The sequence below is a fragment of the Antrostomus carolinensis genome, unplaced genomic scaffold, assembly GCF_000700745.2.
Source record: "Antrostomus carolinensis isolate BGI_N321 unplaced genomic scaffold, ASM70074v2 scaffold7384, whole genome shotgun sequence".
Taxonomy (NCBI): Eukaryota; Metazoa; Chordata; class Aves; order Caprimulgiformes; family Caprimulgidae; genus Antrostomus; species Antrostomus carolinensis.
The window spans coordinates 22858-50103 of NW_010312805.1; the positions used below are offsets into that span (position 1 = coordinate 22858).

Below are 27246 nucleotides of genomic sequence, written 5' to 3' on the forward strand. Positions count from 1 at the left end.
ACTGCATTACTGGTATAAACTATTTTTTTAAATACTTTGAAAATTGAATTTGTATAAAATAAAGTCAAAGAGCTGTTTCTAAAATGTTCAACAAATATTTGATTACCATAGAAAGTATCTGTGCTGAAGATGCAGCATGGCAGAGCATTGCCACAAGGGAGAAACTGGGCTCATCCCCCTGTGTTGTTATGGGTAGGTGAGGGCCTAAAAAGGGCTGTACTTAGTAAATAAGTCCCCATGCTATTCTTTACTCTGAAGAATATATTCACACTGAAACTATTTTTAGCAGCTCAGACAGGCCAGAGAGGGAGCTTTGGAACTTTCACCTTACTCCAAAAGCAAGGAAATAAGAAGACTTTATGGTGAGCAGACTTTGGGCTATCAGTCTTCTTCGGTGCTTGTAAGATAGCAGCAGAGATTAGGTTATCGAAAGTAAGTCACTAAAGAGCAGTATGCTGTAGATATATTCTCCCCCCCCTCCACCCATCCCCCTTCTGGCATCAGTGGTGTTGCCCATTTCTAGGTATTTTGTAGAACAACTGTGACATCTGCTGCTGTAGTGCACAAATGTGTAACTAAAGAAGTCTGTTCAGAACCTAAAGTGAGTGCAGGGTACTAAAACGCTCACAGGTTCATTGCTGGCTTACTCTGAGACAATAGTTCTGAAGTATATGTATTATAGCAATGCTGACATAAAAGTCTGTCTGATCTATAATGGCAGACCAACCAGGGAATGAAGTTTAAGGTACTCTCCTTTAAAGAGGGTATTTCATTTTTATCTTATGTGAAACTGTGGTTTTAGCCCTCAAAGGCTGGAGCTGCTTCAGTTTCTATCTTTCAGGGAATACTAGCATAACACAATGAGGAATTCTGGAGCAGTGTTGGCTAAATGCATGTATGCTCCCACTTAGGTATTTTGTTCTGATGTTATCTATTTTTTTCCCTCACAGAATCAATAGCACTTGGTTTCTGTCTGTGCTAGAATCCCCATCTGCTGAGTAATAAATCTTCCACAGGTTTTTAAGGAAGCTTTTCTCCTGCAAACAAGTTAGAAGGTAGTGAAGCCAGAAAATATTTGTCTTACAAGAGTCACATAAATTGTTAGAGAAAGTGGCAGAAACACTGGCATGTCTGAAAGAATAATTAAGACTTGGGACCAAACAAAATGTTTCTTATCTGGCTGTTACCTGAGTTATACCTAGCTACCTAGGTTAACATTCACTGATCCTTGGTAATAATAAAAAATGACACTGAACATAATCAGTGTTTCAGATTTTTAAGAATCTCATTTCTAGCCTGTAAACTTGGGGCAGCAGTTCTTCTTTAGAGAAGTACCTTGAAGTGTTCGTGTAGTAACCATGGACCATATCAAATAACTTGTGAGCAGGAAATGTTGCATTGGTCTGAATCCTCTCATCTTTTAATATATAACAATGAACTAGGTTATCTCTTGTTAAGGAGCTATAAAGCCAGTGTTTTCAAGATACCTGTATAGTCATTGCAAGTGAAGTGTTTGATCAGATTCTTAAAAGCCTGATAGTTCCAAAGGTTTAATTCTCTATTTCTCTATCAGTGTAATAAATTTTAAGTGGAATTACATTTTCAGATTAATTTTCATGCTGAGTATTTACCTATTGGTGTTGAGGGTTTCTTCTGAGACCAAAATAAGCAAGATTTTAGATTTCTGGCTTTGTCTTTGGTTGAGGCTGCAGAGATAGACTTCAGAATCTTCCATACATGTCAAAGATGACTGCCTGATATACAGGTTTAGGGGTTTTCTGCCATCAGACAAGTCATTGTCAGACTGTTCTAAGAAGCTTTCATTTTTAATAGAAGATCTATTAAACTTGTTTTCCTTATGTAGTCAGTTGTCTTGCACACTTCTTTGGCTGAACACTGCCTACAGAAAGATTGTATCCACTGTTCCTCAGTGTTTGTGTCTAAACACCACAAGGTACTATATAATGTCTTTAAATACAATCAAATTTGCCCTGGAAACAGGCTTTTTTTCCTGGTTATGATTACATTTCTTTAAGACATTGATAAGCCTGGCCTGTGGGTTTTGGGTGGAGTATATTGGTGGTTTCTGAACTGCTAAAATTGTAGCTGAAGCAAGCTAACTGAAATGAGAGGAAATGTGCAACTAGTTCTTCATACACATTATTCTAATATTATAACTGTCTAGTGTTCAGATAAGCAATGTAAAATTAACTTATGAAACTTAACTTATTTTTCAATAAAATATTCTTTAATCAGTTTTTGACCTGGACTACCAGCTGAAGCAGTCTCTCAGCTTGCTTTTGAGACCACAGATAAAGCATTGGATTTTGTGTTTGTTTAATAAAACCAGGGACCTTGATGACATGGGTGATATACCAGTTGTGATAGCTCACCTCTTGATAGAAAAATATCATCTCCATTTATTGCCTAAAGTCCTCTGCAGCCTCAAAAAGCTTTAGCACTTCCTGTGTACTTAATTTATCAAGGAAGGATCGTTTCTTCTTGAAATAATGAACAACTGAAGACAAAATCTTAGTCTAAACTTAAGAGTTCTCCAGTGAACTTGATTACTGATTGCTTCTGCTGGGTAACATACCATTTTCAAAGTTGGTGTTAAACATTTAAATCCTTCAGCTAGAGCAGCCATACAACCTTACTTTTTTTTTTTCCTCTTCAGCCTGACTGTTCTGAAGCTCCACATGCAATGTGTGGGCAGTGAAAGAATAGAATACAATATTTCAGCTGTAAGGGACCCACAGTGATCATCTAGTTCAACTGCCATCAAGACTATGACCCTGACTTTTCAGGATCAGATCTGTAGCGTATTAATAAAATTTCCACTTTCATGTGTGGTCATTAATGAAAGAGCTCAGATTTAGAAATGATACTGCTTTTTGCATTATGTACTGAATTTACAGAAGTAGTATTTGTTTAAAGAGAAGTAGTTATTCCTCTGAGTAGACTCACTGACTTTTGTAGTAATGTGAAATTTATTTTCTAGACAACAGTCAATATAACCAAATGTAAATTTCTGTTGACAGTCATCTTGGATTTCCTTTGTGTACCTTATCAGTCTATTTCCACAGTACAGTGCTGGGAAAGAAATACCAGTGGCAGATTTGTTTCAGTGTCTTAAACACCTTAGTATTATGCAGATAGGTTCTTCTGACTTTAGCATATGCTTTGCACTCTAAAACCTGACTAGGCACTAAATGACTAAGAGGACTTAAGTACAGATGCTTGAGCTGCTTTTGAGACTTTTCATTTTTCCATAATAGTGATACCATTGCTCATTGTTGTAGGCTTTCATACCATTTTTTGGTTGTTTTTTTTAACTTGTAACTTTCTGCTCACTATATGGCATCTTTGTTTTTCTGCTGTGAAGGTCATTGACCATTACAGTGCTGGGAACAGATTTCAGAAATGGGAAGGAGTGTAGCTGTATTTCATGTGGTGCTGGTATGTTGTCTTAAAACAAAACTGAAAACAAACAATCCAATCCCCCCCAATACACAATGTTTGTAATCACTGTGAACAGTTTATCAGTGAGCTGGATATTTATTCAATTCCTGATAAGCTTCAGCAGCACATGAAGCAGCTCTCTTATGGTTCTTGCACAGAAGTTGTGAATGTCTATCTAAATTTCTAAAGTCCTTAGGATTCAAAATCTGTAACTGAAAGATCAGTATCATCCTGCTTAAAGCTACATTTCCTCCAGTTCATAGTTTTAGCTTAAGCTCTCCCATTTTAACAGTTTAATAAAATGGATTTCTGTAGTAGGCAACATATACTGGTGTTTGCATGTTTCTAACACTAAAAAAAAAAAAAGTTAAACATGGTGTGAATTAGCTTGGTACATGTGTTGTGTAATACCCCTACAGCTCATAGTATAGTATTAACTTTAATTTTTTTCATACTAGAAATTTTAAATCTACTTGTATTCGTGTACTGCAGCAGTATGATTGTGACTAAATCCATCCAAAGCTGCATATTGATGCAGCTGCATCTTTGAAGAGCTTTAGTATTTTTAATCTAGTTTAATTCTGTAAATGTATTTGTCCAACCAGTCAGCAGGTCCATTAAGTTAGAGTGACTTGTACCAGATACTGCTGTTGCTTTTGTGTGAAGAAAATGAAGAAAAATGATAGTTTTTCTTTTGTTCTTTAATAAATTAGTAGAAAGTGAGAATAGTTAAACGTCAGGTTTTAGACAATGCTTGAAATTTCTTGCAAAACTACCAATAAGCCCTGTGGTTATCTGGGAACGCTGTATCTTCACCTCAGAGGAGCTGCCTAGTATATCCTTTAGGGTGCAAGGGTTTCTCTCTCTCTCTCTCTTTTTTTTTTTTATTTTTTTTTTTTATTTTTTTTTTTTTTTTAACTCAACCCACCTATTAAGCAGTTTTAAGGACCAAAACTGTTTTCTTTTGGGAAAGTAGGTGACATTAATTTGCTTCTCCAGAAAAATTATTATGTTTCTAGATTACTGCAAAACACAAGAAACTGTATAAATTTGCTTAAATAAAGATAAATATAAAGCTAGTTTAAAAACAAATTAAAAACCACTTTTTTTCTTACCAAAAAAATGGAGAATAAGCTGAAATATGAAGGAGAAAATTTACCACTTCTTTTCCCTTTCATTTTAGGGTACAGTCAATGGTGTGCTGCTAGTGACGCCAAATAATATAATGTTTGATCCTCATAAAATGGATCCTCTGGTCCAAGAGAACGGCTGTGAAGAGTATGGCATTATGTGTCCAATGGAAGAAGTGATGTCAGCTGCTCTGTATAAAGAAATTGTGGACAGCAAAATTAAGGATTCATTAACCATGTAAGATAGAATAGTATTTATAAAGCTTTGAGTAAATATGAACTGTAGCCATGTTGCTGACCATATAAACCTAGCAAAACCACATTTACTTCTGCTGTTTTCCTCTTTAAGAACATCAAAGATTGGCTTGGAAAGACCCTTGAGAAAGCTTGCTTTACCTGAAGTTCTCACATTCTGTATACTGTCTAGAATAAATCCTCTTCTATATACGTGGATTCTAATTTCCTCCACTAGTCTCTTTTTAAAAATCATCATACAGCAAGAGGTATCACACCACTTCCTCAGCCCTTTCCCCACTATAAAAGCAGTAACAGATATGTTTGATTTGGTAATTTAAAAACTGATGTATGGAATAGAAAAGTCCAACTTAAACAGCTTTAGGTGCTTTAGCTTTATTGATTACCATTTTCCACTTGCTTCTCAAACTAGCTTCACTTGCCCTCTTCTTGCTCTGATAATGATTGTAAGATTAACTTTCTGAGGTTTGTGTATATTTTTTTGTGGCATTGGGAATATATTTTTTCCATCTTTGGCTAGGGGAGAAACTGGATATTTGCCTTTGGGTGTAGCCTTGTTTGGGGTGAACAAAGTGCATTTGGATCTGTGAACTTTAATTGCTGCTGTTCAGCATTTAAAACTGACTTTAGACAGCATTATGAAAAATCTTTATTCCATTCTATCTGTTGCCTAATTTTTATATTGTCCTCAGAAATAGAATGAATTCTAACATTAAAGCCAAAAAGGATTTAATAAAAAAAAAATTAAAATAAATCATGCCACCTTTACCTGTCACAGTCCATAAAGTGCAAACATTTGCAGGCTACCTTGACCATCTAACTGCAGGGAAGTGGACTTCTCTAACCAAGACAGAGTTGTCTGTATGCATGAGAATAAAGCTGTTTCCCTGATGTGTAACTAGAAAATGCAAGCACTTGCAGTAAGGCATAAAGCAGCTCAGTAATTCTGAAAACTGCCCTGTTACAGTTCTTACAGGTAGTATGCTAAGCACATCTTTCTTGATAATCTTGCATATGTGGACACCCAGAAGAAATAACTTGTCTTGTACCATTTTTAAGCTCTGTTTCAGCAGAGACTTGGTGGTAAAGTGGAATCTTAGCATGGTCTTGTTTGGTGCTTGAAGTCATGTGTTCCTTGAAAGAGCAACTAATGTATTAATTACTGTAGTAGTACTTCTGGGGCTTTGGGTGTAGAGTGATGGTGCCTTCAGCATGGTTGCTTTTTGGAAGTTTATTTTCCAGATTGAGTTTTAAAAAGTTGCTCGTAGTTTGTATTTCAGCTGATGTATAGAGCACGTAATGAGTTTATGAAAATTAAATTACTCTCTTTATTCTACCTGTTTGAACCATAATATTGCAGTTGCAAAGCAAGTCTGTTTCCTAGCATGTTTGGTTTCTTAATGCCTCAGTGTTGACTTATAAGCTTACTTTCCGTGCCCTGTTGATTTTTGTGCTCTTGTAGCACATGCATTTTCTCTGATGTTTATAATATAAATGTATATGGAATGAACACATGTATAATAATAAAAGGTTGCACTGTGGGTTCAGAGACCTGTACATCAAATCTGATTTATCTTTCTTGTCAACTTTATAAACTATGAAATGAAACACCAAGTTCTAGCATTTTCTTCAGTCCCAGCACTTTTATGCCTCTCCTCATCAAAATTTGAGGCATGTTTGTAAATTTGGGGGAAAATATATATATTTTTTTAAAGTCTGTGAACAGAACTCCTAACAGCTACAGCTAGATCTGACAAGACCTGTGTGTCTCAAGGTATTTGAGACTTAAATAATGTTTTTCAACTATTTGTTGGTTTGTTTGTTTTTTCCTAAATATTCCACTGTTATAATTAGCACTCTTTTCGTCTCACAATTTTGCCAACTGTCCAACCTGTTTAAACTTGGACAAACAATCTGAATAATGAAAACAAGATTATTGGTATAATGGAAACTGATCACAAACCTGATGGATTCTTTGGCTCTTAAAACTGTATTTTCATATTGTATGGTTTCTATATATAAACTACAATCTATGCTGAAATTAGAAAAAAAAATACACCTGAAAAGATACAGATGTTTTATGGATTTCATGAAGCTTAAGTTGTGCTTACCCAAGAGTGCCTATTACCAGCATAATCCTGAAAAGTGAAGGAAACAGACCAGTCTAGAAGGTGCTAAATCCTAATCTCTAATCCACTTGCTTTATAAGCAAAATTCATGCATCAGCACAAGCTTAGTATCAGCTTCCTGTTAACAATTGGGTAAGAGGGTGCATGTGCTTTGCAAGCATCCTGAATTTTAGTGATGTCTCAGTAGTGTCAGTAATACGACCTAACTGAATGAGAAGTTTTGTTGAAATGTGGAATGGATTTATTCTTCTTCAAGATGAGAGAATAAGGTACAAGCTTCTTAAAAGCATTTGATACTACATAATGTGCTTGTGGGGGGGAGTTGGCATTAAGAACTCTAGTCAAAAGTGTATTTAAACATGAGAAATTTTTTATGAAGATTGTGTACTAAGTTTTTTTGAAAACAGTGGAAAAGCTTGAGTCCTGTAGATAGTTGAGCATGTTCACAGTCCTGTTGTCATCTTGCTCTTCTAAAACTCATAGAATTTCTGGTTAGCTTATTTTGAAAGGCACGTTTGAATAAGATTACTTCTTTTGGGGAAAATAAATTTTTATGCTTGCTTTTGTCTTACACTATTTATCAGCATTTGATGTCTGCTCTTTAAATTGTTCAGTTGTACCATGTAGTTTGGGATTTATTTTGCCTAACAGTGGCATCCTCAAAGTTAGGTACCTGACTGGTGAAGATGCTAATCACTGTTGGGTATTTCCCATCAGCAGAATGGTAAGATCTACCTTGATGGGTCCTGTTCTGCATTGACTAGCTTGGGCAGTTAAGGTTAAACCAGATGATTTCTGCCATTCATTTCTTACCAGTGAGCTAGGTGTCAACTTCATGATAGAGTGGAACAGATCAGTTGTACTGACCACTTTGGTAGACAGAGCTTAAAAGAGGAAATCCTCATGAAGGATTTCTACCTTTAGAGATTATGGTTGTGTGTAGCTTTTTGTTGTTTTCCCTCTGTTGCATTTATTTTATTTTTACCCAGTAAGCATCCCAAACAATCTTGTTGGTATCATAGGAGAGCTTTTCCTTCCAACAGTAACATCATGGAGTTGGAAAGTCCTATCTATGTCAAGCTGACAGAAGGTCTGCCATAAGCTTACCATTACAAGAACATATTTTATGCTTGTTTGTTATTACTGATGCTCTGGATTTGTTTGGTTGGTTTTGGTTTTGGGGGGTTTTATAAGTGCACCTTTGAATTTTTTTCAGCACTAAACAAAACTTTGTAAAGAAAAGAGCTTGATGTAAAAGGCACCTGCTATAACAACATTCTTATTTACTCAACAGAGATGTAGAACAGCTGTCTCTAAGGGAGCTTTGTCATTCCAAGAAAGCTGCAAAGAGCAATACAGATGAAATGGATTCCAGGATACGGGATACAGGCAATGACAGTGCTAGTACTGCCCCAAGGAGCACAGAGGAGTCTCTTTCAGAAGATGTCTTCACAGAATCAGAACTCTCTCCAATACATGAGGAACTTGTTTCCTCAGATGAGCTTCGACAAGACAAATCTTCTGGAGCATCATCAGAATCTGTCCAAACAATAAACCAGACTAGTGCGGAATGTTTAACACTCATTTCAGACTCAAATGAAGCAGCCAGTGACTTAAAACCAAGTGCTGAAATGGTTGTAAATGTTCAACAGTTTGGTACCCACAGCTTAGGTTCAGAAAGTACTGAAACATCTATAAAGGGGGAACAAGAACCTAGTGAAAATATTGCCGACGTCCTCCAGCAGCCTTTACAAGGATCACATGGTAGTGAAGAGCATGACAAAGAGTCAGAAGTGGGCAACAATCAAGATTCCTCACTAAGAAAAGAACCAGAAGGAGAGAGTAAGACGGGAGAGGAATGTCCACCTTGTGAAGATACCACAGACTCTCAAAAGAAAGAGACAGCTAGCAAAGGAAAAGTAGTGAGAGAGCGAACTCAAGACTCAGAGACAGAAGTTGAGGAACTCCGCAAGCTCTGGAAGACCCACACTATGCAACAAACCAAACAACAAAGAGAAAACATGCAACAGGGTTCTCAAAAAGAAATTAGTCGTAAAACTGTGACTGCAGGAGATGGGCAATTAGAAGGTGAGTTTATGGATGCAGTGTTAGCCTTCAGATTTACAACATATCTTCCTCCAGTTTATGAGAATTTTCATCATTTTCATTGTGTAGAACATGTCTCCCCACATATTGCTTATATTTCTTATTGGCTTGAAAATATGTATTAAGTTATACCTTATATAATCCTGTGGGGAAAGTATTACTCAGGGAACTGAAAATGTGGATACCTTTGTTACTGTCATTTTTCCTCATTGAAATTATATTTATGATCATATTAAAAGACAGTATCTTTGTAGGGGAGACTTAAATGAGCCTGTACAACTAGATCCATTGGTCACTGTAGAGCTCAAAATTAAAAAAAAAAAGGAATCAGCTAGCTGTCACTTAAATTTTGAACCCAGTGTACAAGTGTGAATGCATTTCAGAGAGTGAATTTAATCTTGCTTGTATTGAACTTGTGGTTAATGTTTAAGATGTGAGCAACAAACACTGGAGTCTTAAGCGTTTGATACTTCCAGAACTTCGCTTCACTTGCATCTTGACATACTTCTGTGCTGAACAAGGTTAAGCATACAAAAAATATTTTGGGGGATAAATAAGAGCTAGATGGTAAGACACTAATGCTATGAATATAGGGAACAACTAAATTTATTTCTTGAGTACCTTTACTCCTCTGCAAAGATCAAGCCCTAGGATTATTAGTTGGAAGTTATCTTGAAAGTCTGTTGAAGTTGCTCAATTCATTAACATGCTGTGTCTCTTTTTAAGTTACTTGAAGATGTTTCTGTGTGTATTTGATTTTGCTTTTTAAAAATTTATAGGTCATTCTCTGATGCCTTACTGTCTTCTTAATGGAGATAACTAGTTGTTTTAATTGTTTGATATTTTGGGGGCTAGAAAGAAAACAGATCTATAATGCCTGCCTCAAACTAATAGATTATATTTGAAGTGCATTTGCAGGTCCCATTTTTTATGTTAATTATTAAAAGTTAAGATTGTATTAAATAGAGGGGTATATTCTTTGGTTGAGAAATTCATCTTACGCTTCAGAATCTGATATGATAGGGTTTGGATTTTTTTCCTGTTAAGGAAGTAACTGAATTCTGAAGCAGATTAATAGTTGCATCATTCTGTGATAAGTTTGGCTTTTATGCCTTAAATATTAGAAGAAATCCTCTGGCAAAAATGTAATCTAGCAGTAGGTGCTGGTTTTGACTTTTAAAAAATGCAGGCACTAAGTGTTCTTTGCCCCAGTTGCTGCTGTAATTCAGTTGTATTAGATGCTTTAGTTTTGTCAGTTTTCTAGAAGATTGTATCATCGAGTGGCTATGCAGGTTTTTCATGCATGATGATCTGTACAGTAACAGAGTATATGCATATATAATCAAAAAAAGTGTCTGAATACAGTCAAACAGAGGAGTGCTGGCTAGAAACCTTCCTCACATGGCATTACAGCCTCAGGTTGTGGAGGTAAAATAGAAAGAAAAAAAAAATTTTTTTTAAAAAAAGCACAGATTACTTTTTGGAGAGTTGAGCCAATTACTTCAGTCCAACTTCAGCTGGAATTACTTTGTTTCTTAATCTTGCATGTTGTATTAGCAGAATACAAATAAAACAGTAAATTATGACTTAATATTTCTCTATCTAGATAGACTTGCTAAAGCTTCTACTGGCTTTGTCTACAGGCAAGTGTAAAATAGAGCCAAGTTAAAAGCATTGATCTATTGCTTAATTCTTGAAGGTCATCAAAGACTAACTATGACAGGTCTATTAACAGCAGGTCACTAAAAATACTAGGTCATTAAATAATTGAAACACTGTAAACACTTTCTAATCTTGTCTATCAGATAAAACTGTCATATTATGATTTTTTTTATTAACTTACCTATATAATCTTTTTATCTCCTGCATTTGACAAGGACGTAGTTGAATTTCTTCTCTTCTGTGAGAGTTTTGAGCATCTAGGTTTTTGGAAACTATCAGTTATTTGTTGATCTTCACATATGTCAAATATTTCTGAGTTTGGAATTAATGATCTATTTATTCTCAATGTTGAACAGATGATGCAATGCAGGTTGATAACTATGAGTAGACTAGATTAGCTAAATAGTTCTCAAATAGCTAAAAAGGTCTCCCTTGGGCTTTTTTTTTTTTGTTACCCAGAACTCTTACATTCTTTTTTGTTTTTAGACACATACGCTAACCACTGAACTGAAGTAAAAGCTAGATTTAGTTGATACTTTGGAGAAATTATAATGGTCTATAGTTTTATATGTGTGTAAACAAGCTGAAATTTCATTTAAGATAAGACTGTTTGCTTAGTTTTCTGGATATTGGCAGACATTGGGGCGGTGGAAGCATGAGAGACAAAATAGCCATTACTAAAATCTTTTTTTTTTTTTTTTTTTTTTTTTAATTAATTCTATGTCAAGTATACAAGCATATATTGGAGAGCACGCCAAAAAAGAGCATCTTAAAGAATCCTTTTGAGATTTGGTGGCAGGGCTAAATCGTTTGTTTTCATTCTATCTGATAGCTGAAACTATAATCTCATTTTTCTTTTTTAAGGTATGGTAAAAAATCCCATTTTTCTGAGCTGTAAGTCAGGGAAGTTCTAAACTACTGCATCTGAAGGACTGAAATCCCACATATCAGATCATTTTAAGAGTACTTCTCTAACACTGCTGCAGAGTTCATGTACCAGTCCTATGAAGCTTTTTTGTGGGTTCTTTTTGGTTTCAGGGGTATTTTATCTGACAGTTTACCTTGAAGCTTACAGATTTATAAAATACTTCCAAATCATCTGTATTTTGACTATTCTACCATACCGTATACTGCAATTATAATTCTAAAATGTTATAACTGAAAATTAAGAGGTACACATTTAAATATTTACTGAAAAAAAAAATGGGGAACAATGCTATTCTAAACTTCATGGTGAAAAATCTGGTTGAGAAAACATACAGTAGAGATGTTTATAGATAAAGAAGGTGATGTTTTCTGTGCTTGGTGTATGTCTGTAGTCTGTATAGACACTGAAGGAAAACTCCAGCTGTAAAGAGGAGTGTCTTAGAAAATTGGAGCATATATGTATCTACATGTAACACCAGAGATAGGATAGCTGATCATATGAACTCTTAAATTTACATTTTCCTTCCTTGCTTTTAAAAGTCTCTTGTGGCTGGAGCTCATACCCTAGGATTTGGGCAATTAATCTAACAAAGAAACAATTTTGGGAAGGCTTCTTCCTTTACCTTGTGCTGACTTGACAATCCAGACGTTGAGGGTAATTGTATAATTCTGTTAGTTCAATGAACAGCTTTGACATACGTGAATCAAGCCTGAGTACTTATGTAATGCTGTGTCTTTTGCATATATATGGAATATCTTTTTAATAGGGGGAGGGTTGTCTGATTCAGTGGTGAGGGGTGTGCATTGAGGCGACCTCCTGAAATACCTCCAAGCGTGGATGAAAGACTATCATAATGTTATCTCGGGTTGGAAGCAGAAATGAATGTTAGAATTATTCAAATGTGTTGTACTCTGAAGTGAATTCTGCTGATGCAATTTACATAACCAAAAAAGAACAGGTAATTATTCTTGTTACCTTTGTTACCTCATTTCTTATTACTTAGTTATATATCTGGCCTATATACCTGCATTGCCTAATACAAAGTTGTCTTAATACTTTTGTTAAGCTCTTGGATAGCTTACTTTTTCTTTCCTAATAGGTTCATCTCTTACAAAAGAAAAAAGACGACATCGATCTCACAAGTTTCTGTGTCTCAGGGTTGGAAAACCCATGAGAAAAACATTTGTTTCACAAGCAAGTGCATCAATGCAACAGTATGCACAGAGAGATAAAAAACATGAGTACTGGTTTGCTGTTCCACAAGAAAGGTAAGAAGGAGGTAGACTGTAAAAAAATAAACACTTTCCAATGGATCTTTGAGATGTTTGGAGTTTTTTTTTCTGCACCATTCAAAATTTTTCAGTGACTGTGTCTGTGAAGAAACACAAAAAAAGGCTCAACTGTGGATATTGATGATTGGCTTGTACTTAACACTGGAATACCTCATTACCATACTGAAGTTTTGCTGACTTACTTGAGTTATTTACAAGTTCAGCCAATACTTTCTCATGGTATTATTTAGGCTTACATTTGTAGCAAGTAAATAATGAAAGAAAGATTTAAGTAAGTGGTGTCTGGTGAAGGAAGTGAGTTCTGCAACAAAGCTTTTATTGTCATTATCTGTGCTTCCCATTATTTGAAAACTTTCTAAAAATTCTCTCTACTTCTTAGAGCTCTGAGTTCAGAAGAGCTAGTGGGGGTTCTTTTGTCTTCTGTTTATATATGGAACATAAAAATTTTCCAGGAAGCAACTTAAACCTATATACTGGAAAAATATCTAAATTTGTTGCAGTGATTCAGAGATGTGAGATGTCCATGCTTACTTACTGGTAAGGTCTTGCATTCTTAAATGATCTTTACTGCTAGGAAACTGTGACTTATGTGATTTTTTTGGGAGGATTGGAGATTATTATATCCTTGTCAGAAGAGGGGGAGTGGAAAGGAAAGAAATAACAACAAAAAAACTATCAGCTATCATCTTGCATAAATACCTACACACAATGATCAAGTCAGTTTTCCATCTTTTCTTTTGATCTGAATGGCGTAGCATGTCCAGTTGGGGCACTGCAGTTTGAGGACAGATATGGATCAATTGGAGAGAGTCCAGAGGAAAGCAGCAAGACTAATTAATGCCTAGAAAGTGTAACATATAAAGACAATTAGAAGTAAGTGGGGTTCTTTAATCTAAAGGAGAAAAGATTGATTGCAACCTTAAAATCTAAAAGTTGTCTGCATCAAGAAAGGCAGTGGTTTGGTTTTTGGGTTTTTTTCCTCATGTCCGCGGGAGATATGGAGATATATAATGGACTGAAATGACATCAAAATACTTGAGTTCTCCAACAGGGAGAACTGAGTCTATGCTAGCACATCACTAACCTGCTTTTAATCATCACCCCTGCTACTGCCAAGTGGCGAAGATTATGCAATGTCTTGACAAATGTCTGTCACACTGATTTTGGTATAGCTGATCCTGTCTGGGCCAGGTGACCTCTTGTGGTTACAGTGAACTCAATTTTTCTTGTTCTGTTCATACCATATTTAATTTGAAAACACATAAACGTTTCACATATGGCAATAATGTCTAGGCCAGCTGATTGAAATGATTACTGTAGTGGAGCAAGTACTTAGCATAAAGCAGAATTTATCAGCTATTTCAGGAGAAATAGTTCTTAGTTTTCAGTTAGTAACTGATCTCCTTGGAAATTACTCCACTTTTGAAGAGTTTCTCTCTCTTTCTAACTATGTGGGGAATTGGTAATCTGCTTTTTATCCATCTAATGTGTCCCCTATATTTTTGTACTCAAAAAGTCACGTGTAGTAGTGGGGTGTTTGTTTTCTTAATTCACTCTTAATTCACCTTGCTGAATGCTACTCTGCATTGGTCAGAATATTTAGTGTCAACCCATTTGTCTCTGTCACCTAGTGGTAAGAAAGAGAAAAAAAGTAGGTGTCTGACAAACCTCCATTATTTCAGTGTTCTTAATCTCGAATGAGCCAGTTTGGGAAGGAGTGTCTTACATTCCTTAAACATAAAGTTTTATTTACTTTTTTAACTACTATAATTATACACAATTTAAAGTTCTTAAGTTAAAATCAGGATTTTTTTTTTATTATTTTCCTATTTGTAAGACTTCTTAAAATTGATACCTTGTTCAGTGCTTGATGAGTTGGCAGCTTCTTGTTCTGACTTTGTCATAGAACTTATCTAGCCTTATGCATCTGAAATGTTTTATTCTCTCTTACTGTCAGAAATACTTGTCTTTTTTTTTTTCTTCTTCTTCCTTTCATTAGTGCTACCCAGGAACCTTAATTCAGAGTCACAAAGGTGACTTTGAATAACTGACCCTGTTCAGAGAGTATTATTACATACCTGTGTGCTGCATCCTTTTAGACATAGAGGCATGTGAAAATTATAGCTGCAGTTTTGAGAGACTCTTCTGCTCTTTATCTATTGTTATTCTTCCAGTGTTTGGTTTTGCAGGGATTTTTGGGGGGAAGGGGAAATCCAAATACTGTTCTTCATTATAATGCAGTATGAAGATTCACTGTGGCAAATATCTATGAAGAGGGACATAAGGAATACCCAAACTCTTGGTAACCAGAGCCATGAAGCTCTAGCTCTGAAACTGTCTTTTCTGTGATGAAGAGATGCTAGTGGATTCATTGCATGTCCTTTTTCCAAGTACTCCGTCTGTGCACCTACAGGAAATGCTGATGTCTGTTAGGGTTTTAGATAACTTTCTTCTGGGAATATGGACATTTTGTTCTTCCAAACGGGAAAACCATACCATTTGTGGTAGATAACTTAAAAGGAGGTAGCTTTATAATCTTGGTACTGCAGTTAGAGCAGTCTTTATTTTATGATCTAGCTGTGCATAGGCACACTTTCAGTCGTATTTTCTCATATCTTTAATAATTCTCAAGGTCTGTATAATTTTGGTTACATGTCTTGGGAGAGTTCAGCTCTTTAGGGGTGGGGAAAACAGATGTACAGACATTGTTGAATTCTGATTTTGTTTATGGTTTTATGTAACTCTTTTAAAACAAAATTTTAAAAACTTAGTGTTTTATTTTGGAAGTAATTTAAATTGTAAACAGAGGTTTCCAATGGTGCAGAGGCGGTTGAAGGACTGTACTCGTATATGAAAACACAGATAGTCAACTTGTTTCCTGTTTTTCTTCCAGTATCAGCTTCATTTATTTAAAAAGAAAAAAAATACTAACTAGCTTTATTTCAAATGTGTCTCTAATATCTAGTAAAACATGAAATAGTAAGTATTTTCATTTTAACCTTAAATACTTCATAATTATTAGACATGATGCAAAAGATCACAAACTTACCTTATTTTTCTTTTCTGTATCATTACTTGACTTCTCTAGGACAGATCACTTGTATGTCTTCTTTATTCAGTGGAGTCCAGAGATATATGCAGAAGATACTGGGGAATCTCTTCGGGAACCTGGATTTATAGTGATAAAAAAGAAGGAAGAGCCTGAAACTAGTGAAGAATCTACTACTGAAGATGCTGCTAAAGAGTGGGAGGTAAGGAAGAACAGTGTCAAAGATTTTTATGTTTGTTTGTTTAATACTTTCATAGGAATATAGTTAAAATATTGTTAAATACTTTTCAATAAGAAAAACAAAGCAATGTGCTTTATTAGTCTGCTTACTATGATCATGACTGTTTAATGAATGCCATCCTAATGCTTTGCTCCAACATAGTTCAGGGCAACATTTCACAATTACAAGTCACTTTTGTGTGGAGCAAATTGTAATTTAAGAATTCAAAGGAGTGTGAGTACAGCAAATTTGCAACTTTTAAGCAAACTTAGTTTTCAGTCAAGTAAACTGACAGTTTTCTGGTATTATTATTGCTGTTTCTAGAATGTTAAATAGTTATTGGTAAATCTCAAAATGCATGAGACAACAGGAAAGGAAAATTAATATATTAATGACGTGGTTTTTTGCAATACTCCAGTAATTAATCTCTTATAAGTTCTTCATACATTAAGATGCTGTTGCATGTATTTTAGTAACATACTGTAACTGGAACTCTCTATTTTTTATAACAAACACATTTCTCCCATGTGAATCTGTGTCCACTGTGTTTCTATGGACACATCTTTGCATGTCTGCGTAGTTTTGTTTTGTAGTGTACATGCAGTTAAAACACTTGTAGTCTTGTGCATTCAAGTGTCAGTCAAAAGTTTGATAATTCTTGTCATGTGTATTGTAGAGATAATCCATCAGTACTATTTAACTTGAGTCTCAGGACAGCAATTGCTGATTCCGTGTTGTCCCCGCCCTGCCCTGCAGCATGTTGGAATTAAGGAAGTCTATACTTGTGTTTTATGTGGAATGTAAAAGAAATTTTTTAAAACTGCAATAATCTAACTACAGGTAGTAGATATCTTCTTAGCTCCAAAACTTAGAATCATTGTAGAATTATGGCTTCAAACTTCTTGTTTACTTAAATGAAGTATTAGGCTGTGGTTACAAAACAGTATCTCTGCAGCTCAGTGATTTTGCATGAAGCATTTTTGCTTTGAGACATTTAAATTAGTATAAAAGCATATCTTTTGAATCTTTGTATTTTCAACTTACATATTGCTCGAGTATTTTTACCAGCAGTGTATTTTGGTGTTGAATCTTGCTGTGAAAGCCTTTATAGGTATCTGATGTTTTAAAACTTGGCCTTTTGGAACATCAGGATCAGTGGCAAGTGATCAATATTATGGTTTAAGGCACAGTATGTTTCTTTTTTAATGAGCTCTTTAGTTACTTTGCACCTTAATATAATTACAGAATAATTTCCACAGAAAATAGTGCAATTTTTTCTTCAGGACTAAATGTTGTAACTTTGTAGGAGTTATTTTTGAAGATTCCAGTAGAGGTAGTCCTTTTCCTACATGTATTAAAAACTGTAAGTTATTTACTACAGAATGATGTCATGCTTTAAGCCTTAATTTAGATCCCCTCTGGAAACAATTGTGGAAGACATGTTTAAAAAATACTGTTATTTCCATATGCGTTATGTGAAAATTATATCAAGTTTGCTTCTCTTAAGTTTATCAGATAATACTTTTCTGGATTTAGAAGTTAATGTGATTAATGAGATGGGTAACATTTTTTTTTTTTAAATGTTATGCTAATGTGGTCTTCTGTGCATTTTAACTTGAATAATGTGACTTTTTATGACTGACTTCTAGCACAAATCTGAAAGCTGTTAAAAACGAACTTTTTAATCAGAAATGTTTGACAGTACCATATGGTTCAACCTGTCATTACATACAACTTCATTTTAGTGACTTTTAAGATGTGCTAGAAAGTATCAGTACATACAGGGAATTGTAGCTGTTGTTGTCATAACCATTATTCCCATTGAATTTCAGTCATTATTTTCAATCAATATGCATCCTTTTTTTTCTGTCAGCTTTTGATCCAGGTGTAATCTAAGACAGCAGGTGAACAGTATTGCTGAAATCTTTTTGTGGGTATTGGGAAGAAAAATAGGCTGCCTTCTTCAGAATACAGTGATGGGAAAACTCAGGGTGGAAGGGAAATGGGAAGCAAAATCTTGATGTACAAATGCATCACAAAGTACTCCTGATTTACTGAAAGAGGAAGCTAGGGGAGTAGCTTTCTTTTACAGAAAGTATTCTCTGCTGTCATTGTACAATATCTTAAAGCTGGAGAAAGAGGGAAGAGGATTAATGGGTAACCTGGATGTGGTGCTCTGAGACAGCTTTTGCTCTTTGATAGTCCTATGTGAACATATTCAGCTGCAGCTTTTTATCAAGAGACTTTAAGGAAGTACTGGGGCTTTTTTAGTGGAAAAGGAATTATGGGAAGAAGGAACAAGCGAAACCAAAGATCAGTAATATATGAAACAAGTAGTAAAGGTTGGTTTATAAGTTTTCAATGAGTAGGACTGAACTCTTACTACGAACTTACTCCAATTTTTCATCTGCTTATACTTTCTTTTTCTGCCTATATGCAGAGTAGTCTATTTCCTATCAGCCTTTTCCCTGAAGTAATCCAGTAGATGTAACCTCAACTGATTTAGTGGCAAAGAGATCAACTCCTGTCGTCGTATTAAACACTAGTTTAATACTGCACTGGATGAAGTGTCCAAAAAAATAAAATCCAAGGAATCCTGTAGCTGACTCTTTTTGTGTGATACGCTACACATCTAATAGATAACTGACTTACTGTAAGTAACCATGAACCTACTACTATCTAACGTTGCCATCAATAAAGGTTACTAATTCATTGTCATGAGTGACTTAGAGTTTAAAACAAACTCTGTGTGGTGTACCTTGTAGCTCCTGTTGCTAATGATGTTCCTCATTATCTGCCTTCTTGAGAGGCCTCTGCGTGTCCCATTTGCAAATCTCTCCAAAAATGCTATTTTTTCACTTGAGATTAGTTCACACTAAAGACTTGTCTCTGGTCTTTGCTAGAAAAGAATAAACAGTTTTATTTTATACATTATGTAAGGAATGAAACTATGCTGGTAGTTTCTTGGGGTGTTACCCCCATCCATTTTCCTCAAATATCTCTTACCTTCTTGTACATAAGTGAATGGGCATATACCAAGGAAGAGGCTGTTTAGGGTTGTGTGAGGAGTTGTTTTGGTTTGGTTTATATCATCTGTTCTGAGCGTGGGAGGTATAAAGGTATATTATCATGGTATTCTTTTTTTAGTTAGTGTCTATATGTTCAAGTACTAATGGCTTTCTTTATATGCTAGCAGAAATAATTAATACTGTTTAGAAACCTATGTTTTGACAAATATATGCTTTCTCCAAAGCATATTCTGTACTTGCATCTAAACATGGCAAGATTTGACAGCAAGCTGACTGTTTTTGTTGTGTAGTGCCTTAGAAGCAATTTCCATTGGTACTTTATGGTCTGACTTTGTTTCCTTTTGAAATTCAAGTTGTTTATATAGTAACGTGTATAGAAATTAATGACATAGTGTTAAGGTGCTTGCAGTTAGATAGCTGCTCGTGCATTAACATAATTTTGGTACTGATTAGTACCACAGATAGAAAGCATTAAGGAGTTGTCACCTGGTGTTGGTCAAGGCATGGTACCACAGTATTTGAAGGCCAGGGATGGGTCCTCAAGCACTGCTATTCGGATTGATCTTATGCTTGAAGAAGTTTCAGATGAGTGAAAAGGAAAAACTGCTTGAATTCTCCTACAGTGGAATGAGTTTTCAAGTAACACAACTATTTCCTATTTCTATAAAATAACTGCTAGTAGTTTCTTATGGATGCATAAAATACTGCTTTTCTGAAAGAAGTGTTGTTGATATTCCTTGTGAAGGATAGATGTTATTCCATTGTGCATATATTGTGTATTTAAAAAACAAAACAAAGCAAAAAAAAAAAAACCAAAAAACAAACCCAACTGTAACAGATTGGTGAACAAATTATAAATCACACTAGAACAACTTGAAGAAAGATTATAAAAAGTGCTGCCCAGTATGCATTGTTTTCTAGAACCTTTCTTGCAGACTCTTTATTTTTTAATTTTTTTTTTTATTCAGGAAAAAAAATCTGCACTCTTTTAAAAAAAAAGAAAAAAGAAAAAAATATATATAAAGGGGAGGGGAGTGATATCTCTGTTTCATCAGTCCAGAATTTCCAATTATCCAGTTGTTCTACTGTTGTTTTCCTAAACTGGATAAAACCTTGATGGACTTGTTTCCTCTGCTGTTGCTATATGAAGTGGTAGGTGACATTTTGAAGTTGACCATTGGAGGAAAAAGACATAGAAAACAAGTATTCATGTAAAATATCATTAACCATATCAGAGATCTAGTATAGAGTTAAACGAGGTGGAACAACTTTCCACTGAACTTGTGTGCACATAAACTGTGCTGGTAAGTTCAAATATTTTTCTACAGAAATTGGCATGCACATATAAATAATCTGTTCAGATCTTTAGAGAATAAGTTTATCATATCTGGGGAGGAAGAACAACTGAAACTGATTTTCCAAGCAAGGTTTTTACAGTTTTAATAATGCTAGATGCAAAGGAAATTGTTGTGCTCTATTTAGCACAGGGAGGAGGGCATAGGAGGTGAAACAATGGAAATGACTACTTGTGTAAGAAACATTAGTGCATAAAGGAGAAATGACGCAATTTGTGCTTTCCTGTGTGAGTTTTATCATAAAACTTTTGCAGTTTCTATTTGTATCTAACTGAAGGACTAGTTGGTCTTTTGAGGGGGAAGTGGGAGAAGGAAAATTCTAGAAATCAGGATATCTTTATTTGCTTCATCTTTTGTTATGTGAAGGTAATTCCTAAAGTTAATGGCATTCCTTCAACAATAAAAGGACTTGGTCTTTTGTATTCTTTAAGCAGTTAACTTTTTTGATAGGGAGTTGGAAAACAGGAATACACCATTATACTGACTGTATGTGTATAAATACACTTTTTATTTCTGCTTGTGGTAATGACTGACTGACATAGGCTGCTAATGTAGCTTTAGATACCAGACTTGAATCTAGAACAATCAAAACAATATCTTTGTAAGGTACTACAGCTGTTAAGTGTCTTTATCATCATGCAGTATTGGAAATACAGGATTTATGCTGATGGTTCAGATCTCTGGTCGTCAGACAGAGTATTCATGCATTAAAAAATATAATTACTGAGTGTGTCCACAGCTAAATGTTTCAGAGGCATTAAAGACATTTCATCTTGGGCACTTGTGAAGAAATCAGTTAAGTCCCCCATCCCACCCCTTCCCCCTGCTTTCCCCTGTCATTTGTTCTTATTTATTGCTATTATTCAGGACTGAGTCATATTTCAGGTCCACATAAATCTTAAATACTCATGCACAAGATATTTGAAAACAGGAAATTTTTTGTCTTGAGACTTGCAGGCTGCTCTTAAACTAATTGGAAGCTCATCTGTTTTATTGTTTGCATTAGCTTTTCGGTTGTTTGGAAAATACAGAAAATCAGTTTGATTTAAGCTGTCTAGAAGTTCACATCCAGAACAGAACATGAGTTGATAAGTATTTGCAAATTACTTCTCCCAGATTCACTAGCTCATGTTCTGGACTTGTATTTCATAATCATTAGCTTTGTTTTTGCATATTACACTTCTGTAGAAAATATAGATACAATAGTTCTGGAAAGCATTACTCTGTAATAACTCGCTTGTCAAACTGAATTTCAGTTGAAACTTTAAACATGGTTTGAAAATGTTTACTAAATCAAGCCATTAGTCACAAGTGAAGTTCTGCCTTTCTGAAATGGTATTTGAGTTAGACGCTCAACACTTCAACATTAACAAAACTGTAGCTTCTGGAGTGTCTTAGAAATTCTGTTTCTCTGTATTTGTAGAAATGTGAAGGTCACAAACAGTGATTATATCTCCTGTTCAGATAACATCTGAAGAAGGTTTTTCAAGATTGGATGTAGGTGCTTAACTTCTTTTTTGTATCTGAACTGTAACCTACAGCACTTCTATATTAAAATTGTCATTTCAGTGTCAGTATGCACTGCTGTCTTAAGCTTTTGTATTCTTAAGAATACATGGGGGTTTTTTTCTATAAATTTGCTACTATTCCCTACTCTACACTTTAGTGGTCATGCTAGTGAAATAGCTGCTTGTTGTGTCTTACACTTTAAAATGTGGTATGATCATAATGCTGTAGGACAAGCTGGGTAGTACTGGATTTGCAGAGGGAAGAGGAGGTCTGGAAGTTGTAGGCTTCTTGAATGAACCACTGCACACAATGGCATCTCATTAACAGTCCTCACAATAAGAATATTTTTCCAATATATTTCTTGAAAGGTTGTCTCTTTATGATAGTGTTTCGGATATACAAGCTCGACCATTATTTGGGTCTTACATCCTGTTGTCTGTTAAGAAAAAGAATGATGTGTCACTATGCATGTGTTGCTGTGTGTTAACAAGAATGTTTTGTAGGCTTTGCTCTTGTACCAAAGGATGAGAGTCTCTTGAATTTCAGTAGTCATGTGCAATGCTTAGAAATGTTTCTGTTAAGTTAATTTTTGTGATTGAAGAGAGACACTCTGGTAGCCATTAACATAACACAATGCCCTTTGTAGAGACTGGTAACTTTCACTCTTGCTTTTGCAATTAACTTGAGCAAATATTGTACTCTCTCTCAACTTCACATATGGGATATTTTTTCCTTTACTCCATTTTCTCTACTTAATCTTTGGAATCTATTTAAAACCTGTAATTGAAAATTTGGATGTGTTCATTGCTTGGAGCTGTCCTGTAGTTGAAATAATGAATGAGGAATTGTAATTGATGGTTATTTCATATATCTAATAGAGAGAACTAGGCCAGTCTCTTTGTTAAAAGATGAAGCAGAATTGTTCAACTAAAAACCTTGTGCTTATGAGACTCTTCATGGCTTTCAGTGTACCTTTGAAAATCCTGAGGAAAATTTTGTGGATGGAAAATGCTGGGTTTTTTCCCCTTCCCCTGCACTGTTGAAAGGAAACAAAGAATGACTTTTCAAATTAGACTTCCTTTCTTATGGAAATGTTATCAGACAACTAAGAAGCTGTGCCAGTCCCTGCTCTACTGGATACCACAGGAGGTGGCTTTTGTACTGTTTAGTGTGTTTCTTGTAGCAGTAACGGGGGAAGGGATCAGACCTCAGCTGAAATCCCATGTTAGCTTCACTTGCAGTAGCTTTTACAAAGATCCAGTTGTCCTGGATCACGGTAGTAGTTTTGCACAGAAGCCAGTACCTGATTTCTATGTTTTTTAAATTTTACCTGCATTATAACTTCATTACTCCTGAACTTGCAGTCTTTTCTTGGTCATCTTAAAGGCTTTTTGTACCAAATAGAACTTGTCTGACTATTATTAAGGATAAACCAGACCTTAATTCAGCTGACTTTTGTATGCCTTATTCATCAAAATATGAAACTACCTTTCTTTCACCTAATGGGATTCCTTCCAAAGATGACAGTTTAGGTGGCCTGAGCATCTAAATTATGTGTCTTCCTAATTTTGAAGTTCTTGGCAACTTAGATCCTAAAACTATAATATAAAGATATATATCTTATCAGAGCTGTAAAATGCTATTCTAAATTTAAAAATGTTGTAACAGAGTTCATAATGCTAGAGTTGTTTTCTCTCATACTATACTAATGCATGTTGAAACTACACTGTTTTAAACAATACTTGAGGCAGCTTTCGGTTTTTCATTTTGGACTCTTTGGTGATGGGAATTTTTATTGTTATCTGTGAAACTTGCCTGTTAGATGTAATTAAATAGAAATCTCATCTCTTTAAAAACACATTCTAACAAGTAGATAGGTTACTGAAAGTGAAACTAGTGTCATTGCTTATTGATTTGCTTGTTCCCAGTTACCAATACAACAGCATAAAAACAAGCTTTATTTTTTGTCATTCAAAAATGCAAATTTCTTATGAATTGCACTGAGGCACTCAAGTTATACAATCTGGTTCCTGTGATTTATTTTCTTCTCAATTTTCAGGGCTGCTTCTGAAATTTGAGTATTGAATTCAGAGAATAATCTTATTTTATACATAAGCCTCATATATAATCTCAGGAGATACTTGGTGATGCTTATCTTTAGTGCACCCCATTTGTGGTATCAGGACATTGTGTTAGCTACCAGGTGAAACAGAATAATGTCATCTAATCAAACTGCAAAGACGTTCTTTCACACCCAGCATCCAGTCTTCCTACTCAAGTTTAGAAAGAGTTATTGTACTTATCCTGTTTCTAGGTTATGGGATCTTGTCAGGTGATAACTTTATATCTGGTATGGCAAAAACTGTAAACTAGGTAATTGATCTGGGGTGGAAATAAGTCATTTCCTAAATGTTACCTATTTGTTAGCACTCTCCTTTTTCTCTGCTGCTACTTTAGTATTTTTTAAGACTGTTTAGTTGATTAGAAAGAGCAACATCATGAATAACAATTACTGAAAAGACTATGCATTGCTGCCTTGAATGTTGATTGTGTAGAGATACTTAGCTTGGTTACAAACTAACAATGACAATAACAAGATTATCACTCAGTGTAATTAGATACATTTTGGTTTGCTCTGTGTTTGCTGCTGTTTTGCACATGTCCGGTCTGAGCCAGTACTCCTCTCTAGAATTTTTTTAATACAGAACTTTTATGGCAAGGCATATATTAATGAACAACAAGATATGTGGTTCTGATTCAAATTAACACATCAGTATAACCCACAAATGCATAAAAAAATAAAAAGGCAGTTTATTTATCTTTAATTAAGGGTTGCTTCTGGGGTCAGGCTTCTTTTGTGGGCTTCTTTCTCTGGCTAATAGAAATATACCTTGCACCAATTTGGAAAAAAGACTAGCCTGGAGGTCAGTCACAAGAGAAAGCCTTTACCACGTTTAGGACTGGACTGTTTCATGATGGTGCTAAGGCTCTCCTGACTCTCTCTCCACCCAGCAGACGCTCCCAGCTGTGGGGCAGGTACCAACTGGTGGGACCTGCTGCTGCTGGAAGAGTGAACACCCAAACAGGCTGGCAGGAGGGCTGATAGGGTTACTACTGCATTTATTCCCGTTCAACTTTGCAACTGTAATTAAGTGAAAAAGTGAGTTGTCAGATCTAACAAAGAAGTTTGTTGCTCTCTTTTCTTTTGAGCAAGTTTTTAAAATCATTTTGAGAAGTTCTGGGAGGAGCCAGTTTTCTTCAGAGAAGCTAAAAACTTCTCAGTAACTTGTTTAAATTGTTTAAGACTAAAAGTTTTAGTATTAAAAAAGTTGTGTGATGGCTGAGATTCTTTTCTTCCTCACCCAGTTTTGGAGAAAGGGTGTGTTGGCTAGTGTTAGGGAGGAATTTGGATCTTTTTTCTGAAAAAGGTGGGGGAAGACTTCTATAATAGGCTGTGGGGGAGTTAGTTGTGTGGCTGACTTTTGCTTTTTGACTTAGAAGTTGCATGTCCAGAAATAGTTTGAAATAGGTTTTTTTTGTATACTCTTCATTCCTTTGAGATTTGCCAGACTTGGGGGAGGGAGGGTGTGGCTTGTATTTTTCTTTTTTTTATATTGATTGTAACACTTTTAAGGCTGTCCATGTTTTGTTCTTGTTCTACTTCAGTATTAACTTTCTTATTATTAAAAAAAAATCATATAAATGGACATATGGTTTATTGTTTGAATCTTGCAGTGTTTGACTCTGTATCTAGTGTATTATTGTATATTTGAGTTTCCTAAATCTCAGCTTTCAGTGTCCCAGTGATAAAAATGTTCTTATTCCCCACCTTAATAATTCTTATAAGTTTGAACAAATTATTTTTTTAGAATTAGCAACTCCTGAGAAATGTTTTAATGAAAAGAAAAACCTTTTATCCTTTTATCCAAATTAAGTTGAGTTAGATACTAATGTAAGGTGAGGTGTTCCTGTGCACGGTCTGCAGGATTAGTTAAGTACGAGTTCTGATACTGGTTTTCTCTGCTTGGGCATCTTGGCTTTTAGATCATGGTGCAGCAGTGTGAGTGAGCAATGTTTTAATGTTGATGTGGTGCTGCCTGCCACTGCTACAGGGAAATGCTTAAAGGGTTGCTGTATGTATTACTGATGCAAACACCTCCTTAAATAAAGATCCTTCCTTAAGGAAAAAAAAATATTCCAAAAATACTTTCTTGCTGGAACAAATATTTAACAAATACAGCAAGTTTAGCTTATAGACAAAAGGTTTTGTTTTCTTATAGCTTACAGAACTGAAAATGCTGCGAGGCTAACAGTTCCTGAATACTTTAAAACCTTTTCTAAAAAAAAATAGTTTTTTAAAAAACTTCACTGACCACATTTTAACTAGTTCTGGACTTGTAAGAAAGAACTGATAGGGTTTATATACAGTTGTCAACATAAGACAAACTAGTATTTTAAATTTGTTACCATTGGAACTTGTTTATGGACAACTATAGTGTAACAGAACATTGCAAGCAGTTCTTGGGGATTTTTTTTTTGTGTTCTTGAGTATTGCATAAGAAAAATTAAGTTGTTCTGTATCTTTAAATATTTTAGCCTTTTTAACAAACTAGTGCTCTGCAACCACACTTGAATACAGGAAACCTTTCTTCTTCTGTACCGTCATCATTTGCGATACATCCCCCTCCTGTACACTCGTTCATTTGTTCCCTGCCACGTCAGTCAAATGTGTGCATCTAGCAAACTATCCTGTCACCGTCGTGGGGCTCTGCCTGTGCCTGGAACTGAGAGCAGGTACAGAGAATGCTTTCAAACAGCCTTGAATGATTTTTCTATTATTATTTCTTTTTAATCTTACTTTATTTTTAGAAGGGGAATGTCTTGTCTCTGGTATGGGAAGAAGGGAAGAAAGCACCAAGCATTTAATCATAAATATGCTCTGGTAATTTTCAGTGTAGTATCTTCATTTCTGTTACTGCATTCTTGCAATGTTGTGGTGCAGAGACAGTTTCTGGACATTTAAATTTTGGATGTGTAAATGGGATACTAAGTCACAAATTTTCATAACTTCTAGGTGCATAACCTAATTGCTGGTATTCCACTGACATTGGATAAGAGAA

The 27246-nt window shown here is 35.2% G+C and overlaps 1 protein-coding gene across 6 annotated transcripts in view; it reads left to right on the forward strand.

Moving 5' to 3' along the window:
* The window catches only part of OXR1 (oxidation resistance 1), a 69816-nt gene that overhangs the window by 20392 nt on the left and 22178 nt on the right, over positions 1-27246 (forward strand). For 2 of the 6 annotated variants that reach the window (XM_010167124.2, XM_010167121.2), the window contains exons 5-10: positions 4646-4830; positions 8271-8818; positions 8882-9064; positions 12467-12472; positions 12772-12940; positions 16053-16215. In XM_010167124.2, the coding sequence (XP_010165426.1) occupies positions 4646-4830; positions 8271-8818; positions 8882-9064; positions 12467-12472; positions 12772-12940; positions 16053-16215 (1254 nt within the window). Of the gene's footprint in view, positions 1-4645; positions 4831-8270; positions 9065-12466; positions 12473-12771; positions 12941-16052; positions 16216-26890; positions 27069-27246 lie in introns of those variants that run through there. The other 4 variants (XM_010167123.2, XM_010167125.2, XM_010167122.2 and 1 more) reach the window with 3 other exon arrangements.